This window comes from Lissotriton vulgaris, chromosome 7, assembly GCF_964263255.1.
Source record: "Lissotriton vulgaris chromosome 7, aLisVul1.2, whole genome shotgun sequence".
Lineage (NCBI taxonomy): Eukaryota > Metazoa > Chordata > Amphibia > Caudata > Salamandridae > Lissotriton > Lissotriton vulgaris.
The window spans coordinates 887,509,006-887,522,954 of record NC_141695.1 but is presented as its reverse complement, the minus strand read 5'-3'; the positions used below and the strand labels follow the sequence as shown (position 1 = coordinate 887,522,954).

Below are 13,949 nucleotides of genomic sequence, written 5' to 3'. Positions count from 1 at the left end.
CTTCAGTATAATCACATAGGGTGTTGTGTCTGGGGGCAGATGTAAGCAGTCTTTAGCAGCTTTGATCTACTTATATTTTCAGGGACCCGCTTCTGTTTGTGGCCTGTTTCATGGTTTATATAAGGCGGTTTGGTGGATAGAGCCTCCTTCTGTTTTTCCATATTATTCACCAGTTGAATACTTAATGGCTCCCTCTCTTTAGGATGCGTGTTCTTTGCCACAAGCAAAGGGGTAAGTGCAATGCACATTTGACTCTCATGTGCAACAGTGTGGCCAGCAACAATTGAGTTGTGTTTACCCAAAAGATCTTTAATGAACTGCTCGATTAAGGTCACACGTTCTTTTCTTTACCTAGTTTCAGTCAGTAACTTTGATTCAATGTTATCAAATGTATTATGTATCGTTTTTAACAATAGTTCCAAGCCTTTAGAGAAAGGGGGAATCATAAACATTTAACAAGTCCTGAGACATTGTATTGTTTCCTTCTGAAATCGCCTTCACTTTCCTCGAATTAGTAGCCCTCCATGGTATAGTTGTGGATGTTTTCGTTGGCTACCTTCTCTCTTCTTTTTGGAAGGAGGTGGGATTAAATTGTCCCAAGCTGATAGTTCAGTTATCTCCAGAGAATCTGTTAATACGGACAGCAACAATGTGGTTTTAGGTTTCGCGACAAGTTTTACTATATTATCCACAGCTGGCAATGCTGTTTCGTTATTAAAAATAGTAGGCTCAACTGTAGCTTCTATAATTACATCCCGCAAAGCACTTTTTGTTGCCACAAGTCAGGCCACTGCACTAACAATCTCTTCATATATCCGTGAGAAAGTCTGTAATAACATTGTCAGTTTTTACAGTCTTTGCTTTGTTACCCATATGATCTTGTAGCTGCTTACGCTATCCCATGATAAAATGTCAGGGTAATAAATTAATAATAATAATTAATCAACTGGTAGGGAGGAGGAAACAATTGTGTCCGTTTTATTTCCCCTGGTGAGTATGGGATTAATCAAAAGAAAAGGACACTTGTAACATTTCTAAACCATTTGTTAGAAAAATGAATGATGAAACACCCTCAAAAACTCAATGTTGTTCGAATAAGCGGTATATATGTTTCGTCCGCCCCACATTGAAGTTATGGCAGTTATCATTGGATGTTCCAATACGTGCTCATTGCCCGCCTCATCCAGAGGCACCTCTGGTTATAGAATGCAGTGTCCAGAGATTAAGGGTTTCCCACACAAAAAAGTGTGAACAAAACAAGAACTAAGATTCTTGAAAAATTAAAAAAGAGAAAGTCACCCTTGTACTTTAATGTGAGGTGAGATTCTACTTACATAAAAATAGACTGATACTACAAAAAGGTCGAGTTACTGGATCTTTTAGTATTTATAAAAAAGGCTTGTCGACATGTTTCAGCTCCTTTTGGCCCTACAGGGTCTGTGGAGCTTTCGTCAGGACTAACACACAAAAATTAGTTACTCACACGATTAGTGTAGTATTTTTGAGTTTTCACTTTTTGGTACTCTGTTATTTTTACTCTCCGCAATCTGTTTGGGGAAAGTCGTATTCTCCATCAGAGGCGTGCCGCTTCTTTGAGCGCAGAGCCGCGTGGTGTTCAGTTCTCTGACTTGTGCTGACTCTGCCCCCGGGTAATAAATTAGCCCATAGGTACACACAAACATTGTAGACCTGAAAACCCGAGATGTCGGGTGAAGAACCTAGCCAAAAAGGAAGAGATTTTCACTCAATATAAGTTAGAAAATCAGCAGGAACAAAAACTTTCTTTCTTGAGTCCCCTCACTCACCAGGGTTTCCTCTTGGTGACATGCTTCTCCCCCCCCCCCCCCCCCCCCCAGGCTGTACTTTGAGTATCGCTGCTTTCACCAGTTATTCTCACTGTGAGGAGCCTAAAACTGCCAGCCAAGATGTGGGGCCCAGCCCGGCCTCAGTTGGCTGCAGACGGGCGCAGACTGGCATGTCCAATGCTGTGGGATTGCAGAGGGCTTTATTAGCATGATGGAAGGAAGCCCCGCCCCCTTGGAGGACAAGCAGCATCTGCGCCTCCTGGCAGGTGTCCATTGGGGGAATTAGTCCCCTGTGGTCCTGTGGGCTCAAGGAGGCGGCGTTCCCAGAGATGCGGGCATGGAAACAATGTGCTAACTAAACTGGGGCATCTATAGAGGACCCTTTACTAAACATGTATTTTATTACCATCGTATGCTATTGCTTGCATCAATTCAGATACACGTTGGCTATGTTCTCGCACAAAGTTGAGGTCGGCAATCCAGAGAATGTAGGAAAAGAGCCGAGACATGGGCCATCTTGGCTCTATGGGCCAGCGCATGAAGCAAGCCAGCAAAGTCATTGTCATGCTGTAACAAGCCACCGTATTGGATGTTTAAGAGGGGAGCATGGATGATGGGTGGCAACAGCAGACCGTGCTTGATGGATAGGTGCATCTCAGACAGACTGGGTGCCACTGACAGTCCGGCAGTGCAGGCCATCACAATTAATCACGTCACACTACACTGTGCCCCAGCCCCATCTGCTTTTCACACCCGTCACAGGCTCACCCTTCGTCCATGGCACATCTTTTCTCCCCCTGGCTTTTTCTCTCTTTTAATATTTTTCGCCACTCCCCATACCAATGTTCTCTTTTCTCGCTGACGAGGCCTCCCCTCGGTTGTTACATGGGGCCCGCTCAGCCCTGCAAAAGGTACATATTGCTCTGTCGTGGCTTTTACATCTCTACAACCTCGGACTTTACCTTCACAACCCGCTATAAGATTGTCCTTTAGTTCATGCGTCGCAACAATTGCCAAAAAGCATTATTTTGTCAGTTGAAATGCAAACATACAGCTACATAGGTTTTTTGTAAATATAAAATCATTCAAGTTAGCCTAATTGGGAATTAGCGCACGTCTCCTGTCTGAGCAGTGACAACACCAAATGAAACTTTGTTACTGTGAACCTAAGTTTCCATTTCCGGGATTTCTTTTACAGCCCACTGAATTATGGGAGCTGTAGTCTATGTCCTCTCTCTGCCTAACTGAAATTGTCAAATGAATGAGTTATAAAAGTAGAAAAAGAGACTGAAGCACAGCAGCTCTAGAAACATCAAGAGTGCATGGGTGTTCTGTGTCGCTGCGGGGGTCACGTTTCCAATGCTGCCTTGCCATTTTACACCAACCAGACATCTCGTCAATGAAAGATTGATTACACTGGCGCAGGCCTGTGACCCGCCACCTGTCACTTGCCTGTCTGCTTGGAGGACTAGCAGCTTTGATTCTTTTTCAGGACTGTAAACTATGCACGACTCCATAGGCCATGGGTCTGGCAACCATCTTGACTCCAAGACTCATGGGTCTACCATTTTACTAGTGACCCCAGGCCCAGGGGAGGCCTGGCCTACGTGGAAATGTCAGGAAGCTCAGTGTCAGTTTTCCGCCTCTGAAGGCCCCCTAGGAGGAGGGGAGTTCACAGACCCCAGGCAGATGTATGCCCGACCTTCCCTGCTCTTAAAGGCCCTTTGCAGGCCTGAGGCATGTCGGGAAATCAGCTCTATTTCCCTATAGATCAGGCTGTGCCCGGGGCTGTCCCCTCTGGTTTTACCTTGCCAGCTGTCAGGACGCCAAGCTCCCATACCATTGGTTTGACGTCATGTGTATGTTATTGCAGATCTGATTCCACAGCATAAGGTTTAAATTGAGCCTGGCTGTGCTTCTGCTGAGGAACTGTAATTTCCAACCTTCACCACTCATTACCCTAAGTTAGTTTTTTTACAAACTGATGCAGTGTGGGAGTTGTAGTGTTGTTGCATTTCAGATTAACCAGTTGGACCAAATTGAAGACAATAGAGTAAAAGTAGAAAAAAACCAGGGAGAGAGTTAAAAACCCACACAAAATTAAAAAGGCGCGATAAAGAAAACAGAAACTAGGATAACGACTAACAGATGACAATCGAGACCAGGAGACCTTGCAGTGAGATAAAACCATGGGCAGACCCAAACTATAAACAAAGGGTTAATTCTGAGTTGAAACACATGCACTTTCTCTGGTTTTCGTTCTGATTTTTACACTCAGAATATGTTTCAGTATTTTCTTTGTTTCTTCTTGGTGCCTTCAATTCAGAGAGTGTCTCGAATGCTTCACTCAGGGTGCACCTTGCTCTTATAAACCTAGTGCCCTTCTCGTGGGTGTCTCGTATTCTATACTCAAAGTGTAGCATGCAGGCTTTTTTTAGGAACGTTTCTGTGCCTTGCAGACAGTAACTGTCTACGCTTTCTAACACAGAGTAGATGTCTCGCTGCACTGCACTTTAGGCAGGGCTTTAAGTGGGATGAAAAAACTGGGCGGTCTCTCAAAGGGGCGTGGCCAATGTAATTACAGGTGTGCCTAAAACACGTAACTTAAAAATCTGTGCTTAGTGTGCTGCCCGACTTTTATTTTGCTGTTTCTGTCATTGCATCCAGATATATGATACAACAAGTAACATCATACCTACAACAAATCAGGAGTATTGGCTTTGCCAATGGTTGTTAGTGGCATAAGATAAATAAGCAGCAACTGTGGCTTGGATATAATATTGAAAAAAACTTGCACTTAAAGGCCGGGTGACAATGTTGCTGCTCCTGAGTTTCAAAAAGAGAGGAGAAATCAAGAAAGAAAATTACTCTCTTTAAAGGATTTCCCTTCCCCTACAACGCTCACCTGGCATGACTTCATGCCGTAAGTTCTCCACTAGTGAGAAGTGAGCAGTGTGAGCATGCACACATCGATGTGTACTGGAGTACGAAAAAAACGGACCGCCTATGCCAGGGCACAAAACAGAGCACGATAGAGACCCGTTTCGAGGCCCCCTTTAAAAAACTGCCGGTGCTCAGCACCGGTGAGACCCGGCCCATTTAAAGCCCTGACTTTAGGGAGTTCTATAATAAAGGCTGTATCGTGTCTTCCACTCAGAAAGAGCCGCAATCCCATGTCCTCAGAGGAGGGCTAATTTTTATGCATTCAAAGCGTGACTCAGTCCCCTGCACTTGGGCAGGTGCGTAACGACCATTGGGCTGAAAGGGCACTCTGCACTCAGAATACTCTTGCGCTTTCCCCCTGTACACAAGCACACTACTCACCCTGTTCATGTGACACTTCACTCACTTGTCCCCCTCACTGCTTACTCTGCAATCTCACTCACACAAGCCCATCACTAACCATACATTAATTCATCCCACTCTGCACTCAAATGCGCACCCAAATTCATATGGTCAACTCAATCACCCTGCAGTCATTCTTCTCTCCCTACACTCACACTGTCACATCACTCACCGTGCACTTACATGGGCACTCCTGTCACCCACACAGCGCAGAGGGCTAATGTGCCTGCTACAAAGAATGTGTACCATGCAGATCACAGAACTGATTGTGAGTAAACTATGGGTAGCCCTTAAAAAAGTGAAATGTTGGTCAGAAAGGGGCTATAGAGAGATGAGGTGCATTGTTGGCAAGTGGTAGTGAGGGAATTCATGGAGGAGGAAATGGGAGAGGGAGAGCCAAAAAAGACTGTTGCACCTTGCGCAACCAGTGTTAGGGCCAGCCCTGGCTGGGAGTCTTAGCCCTCCCCCGCCCGAAGTTCAGGTCTAGTTGCGCCCTGCACTCAGGGTGTCCCTAAGCCATGCACCCTTGGGATGTCTCGGTGTACTTGATTTAGGGGGGAATCTGCTCTCAAAGGCTGTCCTGTGTCTTCCACTCAGCAGGTGCCTGAATCTCCTGCCTTCAGAGGGTCGTCCATTTACTTAAACTTGAGAGAGTCTCTCGCTCACCTGTCTTGGTGTCACTATAGAGGTGTCTTTGTGTCCTTCACTCAGAGGCACATCTAGCCGTAGGGTGGGCTCTGTCTAGATTTCCAGGTCCCCACCTGCAGTTCCGGTTTACCAAATAGGCAATGTAGGCACCGGTCTTTGGGCCCCACTCCTGTTAGGGGCCGGCTACAACTGATCAAAATAATATTGATTTGATCTTGAAAGAAAATGGCAACCAAGCTTTCCTAAATTGTTTTCCAAAACATAGGAAAAAAGTAATCTACTCAAAGAAACGAAAACTTTACATGAAAGACTCAATAAAGCAAATACTGTCTTCATGTAATGTACCCATTAACAACTAAAGGTACATAAACCAGAGACATCAGATTCACATAACGGTTTGTCTCTTAAAAGCTCATCTTCTGGCAGCTGCCAATTTATAAAAAAATGCGGTGCAAACCACATACATGTAATGTAATTGGTTTATTAAAACTGTTGGTTGGTAACATTAAAAACGTATTAGGAGATAATTTGCAAAGGGGTCCTGAAATTTTGACTGCCTAGGGGCCTCCACAGGGTTTAATCTGGCACTGCTCACCTGTCTTCTCAAGCAGGGTGTATTTCTGGTTTGACATATGTCCCGTTATTGCGGCCAAGTCTTCCTTCTATTAAAAGCTGTCTGCAGTTATCCCCCCACTTCACTGCGGCATCCACACTCACTTAACACGAAGCCTGCTGGTCCTTTGGGGGGGATTCTGTATCCAAGACACTTTCAGGCCTCATAGATATGTTCTATTCCTCTGTTGTTATGTTGGTTATTTGTAAAGCGCTTTATGCATCAATAAGGTTTTTCTAGGTGCTGATGGAGAAGGACAAGCCCTTAGATGTGGAAAATTACAGAACAAGGAGAGTGTGAAACAGGAGCCAAGGTGGAGAAATGGAGAAAAAAGGCTAGTAGATTGAGTGTGTCTATCATAGCTCCCTTCTTTTATTCATCATCCACCTCTGTGCCCTAAATGCAGAGATAATGACTAACTTCCTAAAGCTCCACACTGCAAAGACAGAGATCATGACCTGTGGACAATGACAAAAACACAAACCTACCACCGTATGGTCTAAGGACCTCAATGACTCTCAAACTACATCAAGAGAGCTAATAAACCTAGGGCTAGCAATGCATTCAGATTTGATACCACGTCTTACAAGGTCACTAAGGGCACACTCTACGCAATGAAAACACGGCAACACATTTCCCATGCACTGGATACCAACAAAAGTTACGAACTGTCCTCACACTTGATTCATCAAAGAAAAATGGGCTCGCAAAGGGCCAGATTCTGAGAATCTGGCCCTTTGCGAGAGCAATTTTTGCATTTGGGATTCATCATTCCAAATGCAGAAATCGCTAATTGCGAAATCGCTAAATTGCGAGGAATTGCATTTAAGGAATCTCTATTTGAGATTCCTTAAATGCAATTCATTAACCATTTTTAAATTGCGAATTCGCTATTTTTGGCTGCTATTCACCGCGAAGTCAGACTTCGTGGTAAATAACGAAAACTTAGAAAAATGCACTTTAGTGCATTTTTCTAAGTTGGATGTTACACACACACATGTCCTTTGGACATGTGTGTGTGCAACATCAGTCTACATTGACATTTCAGGGGTGCTACAGGGTGTCCTTTGGATACCACGTCTTACAAGGTCACTAAGGGCACACTCTACGCAATGAAAACACGGCAACACATTTCCCATGCACTGGATACCAACAAAAGTTACGAACTGTCCTCACACTTGATTCATCAAAGAAAAATGGGCTCGCAAAGGGCCAGATTCTGAGAATCTGGCCCTTTGCGAGAGCAATTTTTGCATTTGGGATTCATCATTCCAAATGCAGAAATCGCTAATTGCGAAATCGCTAAATTGCGAGGAATTGCATTTAAGGAATCTCTATTTGAGATTCCTTAAATGCAATTCATTAACCATTTTTAAATTGCGAATTCGCTATTTTTGGCTGCTATTCACCGCGAAGTCAGACTTCGTGGTAAATAACGAAAACTTAGAAAAATGCACTTTAGTGCATTTTTCTAAGTTGGATGTTACACACACACATGTCCTTTGGACATGTGTGTGTGCAACATCAGTCTACATTGACATTTCAGGGGTGCTACAGGGTGTCCTTTGGACACCCCTGGCACCCTTGAAATTGCATCCTTATTTGCGATTAGCAATTTGCTAATCGCAAATAAAGATGCAGTAGGAATCACAATTTAATTTGCGATTTCTACATGAATCCCGATTTGCAAGTCCTTAATAGCGATTCCTTAATAATCGCTATTAAGGACTCGCAAATCGGGACATTGATGAATCTGGCCATATATGTCCAAGCTTGACTACCATAACAACAGACCCAGTTTAATCATACGCAAAATACATCTAGTCCAAAATGTGGCAGCAAGACAACTTTTTCTGTCCTCAACAGAGAGACTGCATGGCACCAATCCTGCAAGTACTCCACTTGCTTCCTGTAGTTGGACGAGTAACGTTCCAGGCACTTTGCTTAGTTCTTTTGTTGTACATTTAAAATACGTATATGCAATTAATTTACATTAATATGTTATGTAAAAATATTGGTACTATTTTTTATAAAGTTCAATAAACCTTTTACAATTTGCGTATGTTTACCATAGGGAGATCACCGCCTCACTGGCAGAGATCTCTGCCTACGTGTGAACAGTTACTTGCTGTACCTAAACTCTTGGACATTTGGTTCCACTCCTTAAACTCAAGAGTGGTGACATATATGTGTACACTTTGTAGTAACTTTACATTCATAAATGGTAAATAGCCAATAGCAGTAAAGTCGCAACAAAGTATAACAGCAAATCTACATGTGTAGATTTACACTTATGTAAATTTACCTTAGTGAAAAGGCCCTGTGAGGATTAAATTGTCCTGGGTATATGTTTAATCAGGTGCATCTAAAAAGTAGTATAAGGTAACTTGGCTCTCATTTGTTGTTGAGTGTCCTGAAAGGAGAGATGGCACCCTGCACGATCAGACACCATCTAATAAACAATTGATTTATTAATGTCCAATTGTCATTAGAAGAACCACCATGCACAGCAAAGGATGGCAAATGGTCATAGTGTAATCTAGAAAGAATTTGAGAGATCTGGAGATGTGACAGGTATGCTATGTCCTCTCCATACCAAATGAATGGGTAAAGGGGAAGGAGGGAAGATAGAGGTCTCAAAGTAATATGTAAATTGGACGGGGCCTTGGGAAAGAATAAAGATGAGGATTCACACCAACTTCAACTTTAGGGAACACATTAACAGGCTCAATTCAAGTAACCACATAGAGTCTACTGACGATCCCGGCGAACATAGCAGCAACCAAGGGAACAGGTTTCCAACCCAGTATCTTATTACTAAAGGGTGCCAAGGGTTCAAAGAGTATAGGAATCAACGCAGAAATAAAAGAGTCCAGAGCCTAACATCAATGGGGATTCCAGATATAGAGAATCAAATGCAAAAGTGGTCAAACATCATATGGTGAGCTCTATTCTAGTGAGGCATATTAAAGAACTTTATTTACAAGGCTAATGAAGCAGCAAAGCTGACTGTAAGTAGAGCAACCACTCAAATTCCGAAAGCAAGGTACAACATTATTTCAGAGTAAGTTACACACTTATTGTGCCCCTCTCTCTGGTCTATTAGCTCACACACTGGTGAAGTAATATCTCTTCTTCTCTATCAGTCCTGTACCAGGGCAACGTATTCCTCCCTGATGACCATGAAGCTCTAAGAATTATCTGCATGCTCGCTCAATAAATTGTGGTTAATTTTCCATTTGTCCCTCTTGGGTTCTCCTCAGTTTAGGACTCTGCCTGTGCTCCCAAACCAAGAAATACAAGATGCTTGACAGAGGTTCTGGGCCAAATACCTGTTGAAATCAACCCCCATGTGAATTTAATGCTCATCGCTTTGCCTAGCAACTCGCCCAAAGGGTGTAGCGCTTCGAGGTAACTAACTCTCATCCCCTACTCACTATAAACACTGCCAGGTCTGACAACTGCTCCTCATCCTCTGCCCCTTCATGTGCCTCTTGAGGGCTGGCTGCTTGACAAGGGATGCCGTAGGAAATTTGCCCAAGGATGGCTCAGCAAGGACTAGCGCGTGTCTTATCCGCCCCTGAGTCCTTTCCTTTGAGCCCTTCTGCTCATGCTTGGTAAATCCTAGACTAACAGGACCCTTCGTTTAAGAAATTATGTTACTACCCTGACAACCAAGCCAGACTAAGCAGGACAGAGGTTCCGCCGCGTTTCCTTGTCCTCATCTTTTGTGTTTGCCATCCTCTCCCTTCAAAGACTAGCTCTCAACTTCCTGAGGACTACCTTCTACTAGAGAGTTCCACTCTCTCATGTACTCATAGGCGTCCAAGGCCTACAAACCAGGTGGCAGCTCTACCCCCAAACAATTAAAGAACCCATAATCTCATTACCTCTTGCATTATCCTTCCTTTAAGGAACAGGTGCAATGGCTGCTTCTCCCGCCCGCCTATGAGCATGTTGCTTGCACCTACTTCAGTTCCTTGGAAAGATTTATGAGACTATACCTGAAACCTAGATTGAATATTCGTTTTTTCATGAAAGCACCATAGAGCAGTGCTAGACTTCTAGATTAGTATTATGAGAAGATTGTGGGTCAGTTCACACCTTCTCGCTTGGTAAGTGAGCAGTGAGGGAGAGTGCTAGACTTCAAGTTTAGTAAGAGAGCATTGACAGCATATTATGACCCCTCCAGGTTGTAGTGGAAGCTTTGTTGAATAGATCTCAACATGTAGCTTTGTGAGGTAAGAGCACTGCAGGACAGTACTAAATGCAGAGATCGTCAAAATGCATTGTGGAACAGTTTAAGTCCTAACTTGGCAGCACAACATTGTGTAAAAAACACAGAGCTTTGTGGAAGAGTGTGTCTCTAGTAGTTTGATCACACAGCATCCTAGGGACTTGCAACTTTCTGACTTGATCGAAAAACATTTTGGAAAAGTAAGCATTTTAGTATCATTTTACGTATGAATCCCAATGTATCTTCCACAGGATGGTTGCGGAGCACAGGGGGAGTGGGAGTAGAAACTGTTCCAGAGGCAAATACCCAACAGGCAGAGAACTACACCACTAACCTTTGATGAGGAAGATGTTGTTTTTACCACGTGCCTGAGCTGTATCTTTAAACACAATTATCTCAGATCCCATGTAGTCTGTGAAATACACTGGGTTAGATTTACAAGCCCCTTGCAACACTTTTACGCTGCTGTTACGTTACTTTTTGTAACGCAGCGTTGCAGTAAAACATGCACCACATTGCAGCCCATTTACAACATGACGCATCTGGGGAAATGCATCAACTTGTAAAGCTCTGCACCACATTATACCTGTGTCAGGTATAATGTATGCAGGGTGGGCATTCCCACGCAGGAAGGCCTCGTAGAAGTGACTCAGTGAAATCTACAAGATTTCACCGCGCCCCTCCTGGGAGGCCACTGTGTCAAAACACTATGTCCCACATGCATCATTGTTACATTTTGCGATTTCGTAATTGCGAACATTAAGGAATCGCAATTAAGAAATCGCAAAATGCTATGCATTAAAAAATCACAATATTTTTTGCGATTCGGTATTTTTCCTTAATTGTGATTCACAATTTGCGAATCGCAATTAAGGAAAACCCTTCCCATTGATTCCTATGGGCCAAAAGGCCCATAGGATTAAATGGGAAGGCATTCACATTTTGCGAATTTCAAATTGCGAATCGCAAAATGTGAATGCAATTTCAAGGGTGCAGGGGGGGTCCAAAGAACCCCTCCCTGCACCCCTGAAATGTAACTTTAAATGCAATTTACACACACACATGCCCCAAGGGCATGTGTGTGTGTAAATTAAAACTTTCAAAAATGCAATTTGTGCATATTTGAAAGTTTTCGGTAAATTAGGATGAAGTTCAACTTCATGCTAATTTACCCCTTCCAAATTGCGAATTCGCAATTTAAAAATAATAATGCATTGCATTTAAGAAATCTCAAATTGCGATTTCTTAAATGCAATCTCAATTTTAGAAATCGCAACATGGTTGCGATTCCTAAAATTGCGAAATGCATGATGCATTCCAAATTAGTCAATTGCATTCGCAAACGGCCGAAAATTGCGATTCGCACCGTTTCGAATGCAATTGACTTTGATGCATGTGGGCGTATGCGTGGCTGGAGCAGGCGTAAGGTGTGACGCAGTGTATTAGAAATAGGCCTCCCTATGCATTGCTGAAGTTGTGTCATGCTTGCGACATGACTCCAGCAATGTGTGACTTTTGCGCGGACAAATGCGTAAAAATGTTGAACTCATCTGTCATTCTTTGGGCCATGGTGCGCAGTATGTAAATATGGTGCATCCACGTTGGCGCAAGGGTTTTGCACGCAGGCGCAGGGAAAATGGCACATCTATACAGATGCGTCAGTTTCTTGTAAATAAGCCCTCCATAATTTAGACATTGCTCTGGACCTCAACAGGAAGAAGGGAAAGTAATGAACGTATTGAAACAACCAGCTTTGTGCCATGTTGAACAGAAAGGTGAGAGACTGGCCTGGACAGGAAAGAGGGTCTTGACGTGTGGATTTAGCCTCACAACTTGCGAATGTGGGCAGGCAACAGCGGCCATGACTGTGTTAATTGGACTGGTTTCGCTTATGTCTTTCAGGGCCCCAACTCCATTTGGAGGGTGCACACCCAGGCAGAGGATGGTGCTCCTACCTTTGTTTGAAGAGGCCCCACCACAACCACAACTCCCATCGAGCCTGGAACTCATGAGCAAGAGACGCAGCTTCAACCAAGCGCCGCGCGGATGGAATATGGCGTACATCCCAGAGTCCGACGACTTGTAGCTGTGGCCCTCAATGCGAGAGATCACTCAAGGCCCCCAGGGTCTCTACCCCCTCTGGATGCAAGTCATCATCGAGCAATGGCCATGAAGATCATACAGGAGTGGGCTATGGGAGGTGCTGGATAAGTTCCGAGTAGTCTCGCTCTGACGGAGTCGGACTACATTTTTTGCTTCCTTGAAAGACGCTTTTTATGGACTCAACTTGAAAAAGACTGCAGTGTATTTCAATCAGAATTTGAATGTACTGGTTTATTTTCTTAACTTTCCTCAAATTCAAATTTTCTATTTGGGAGCAAAGTGTATGCTCTCCTACACTTGAGGCAAGAGCTCGAAGGCCAACTCTCCAACATCACATACTGGCCGATAAGTACCTTCAAATGCGTCATTTTCTGGGGCCACGTTGTGCCTTCTTCTCTTTGCTGCACAACACCTTGCTCAACCATTTGACATAAGAGGATCTTTTACAATAACTATTATCTATCAGCTCCATAATGGAGCCATGTTGAGTGTTGCTACTTTATAGATATGGTGTATAACTGTGAAAATGAGCCCGCAGTTTACAGTTCGCACAAGGACTCTGACTATACTTACACACAGACTGTAAACCCAGGGCTGCTAGGCAACACATCTGTGCATGCATGACTTTTTAGGTACCCACTTGTGTTTCGACCTCTGGTTCTACTTCCTCCCAAAGCAACAGGTCTAGTCTTAGCTTGAAACCAGAGGCACATCTCATGTATAAGTCCCCTACTGGAGTCTCACAGGAATATGGTAATGCTCCATCATTTTGCTTAATTTTGGTCAACTGTCACAAATTGAAGGAAGTGGGTCTGAGACTGCCTGCCGCACAAAGGAAGTCTTTCTGTGAAGACTGACTGATCCGTTACTCAAGGTACCGGAAATTGCGCTAAATACAATGCCAATAAGCAGCCAGCCTAGAAACGAGGAAACGGTGTATTGCTCTTGTGACACAATAATGACAACAACATAGGCCTCTTATCCTGCTTCCTTGTATTCTTTGCAAAAGGTGAGTTTCTACCGAGTCCGTTGATCAGATTCAAGAGTCAAGAGGAATAGTAAAAGAGGGTAAGAAGGGTGGAATGATGTCTGGTCGCCCCTGCTTAGTAACCTGTTTGTCAAAAGTCTGAGAAGGCCACACACCGTTCCCTTAACTGGCAGAGCTGCAACATTTGTGTTGCATTAGTGGCCGCTTGAT

General features: G+C 43.7%; 1 protein-coding gene across 1 annotated transcript in view; it reads left to right on the top strand.

The window, feature by feature from the left end:
• MYOZ3 (myozenin 3) overlaps positions 1–13,732 on the top strand; it is a 51,640-nt gene extending 37,908 nt beyond the window's left edge. The window contains exon 6 of the mRNA XM_086931295.1: positions 12,551–13,732. Coding sequence (XP_086787421.1) covers positions 12,551–12,734 — 184 coding nt within the window. The 3' untranslated portion in view covers positions 12,735–13,732. The remainder of the gene's footprint in view (positions 1–12,550) is intronic.
• Positions 13,733–13,949: the final 217 nt, after the last annotated feature.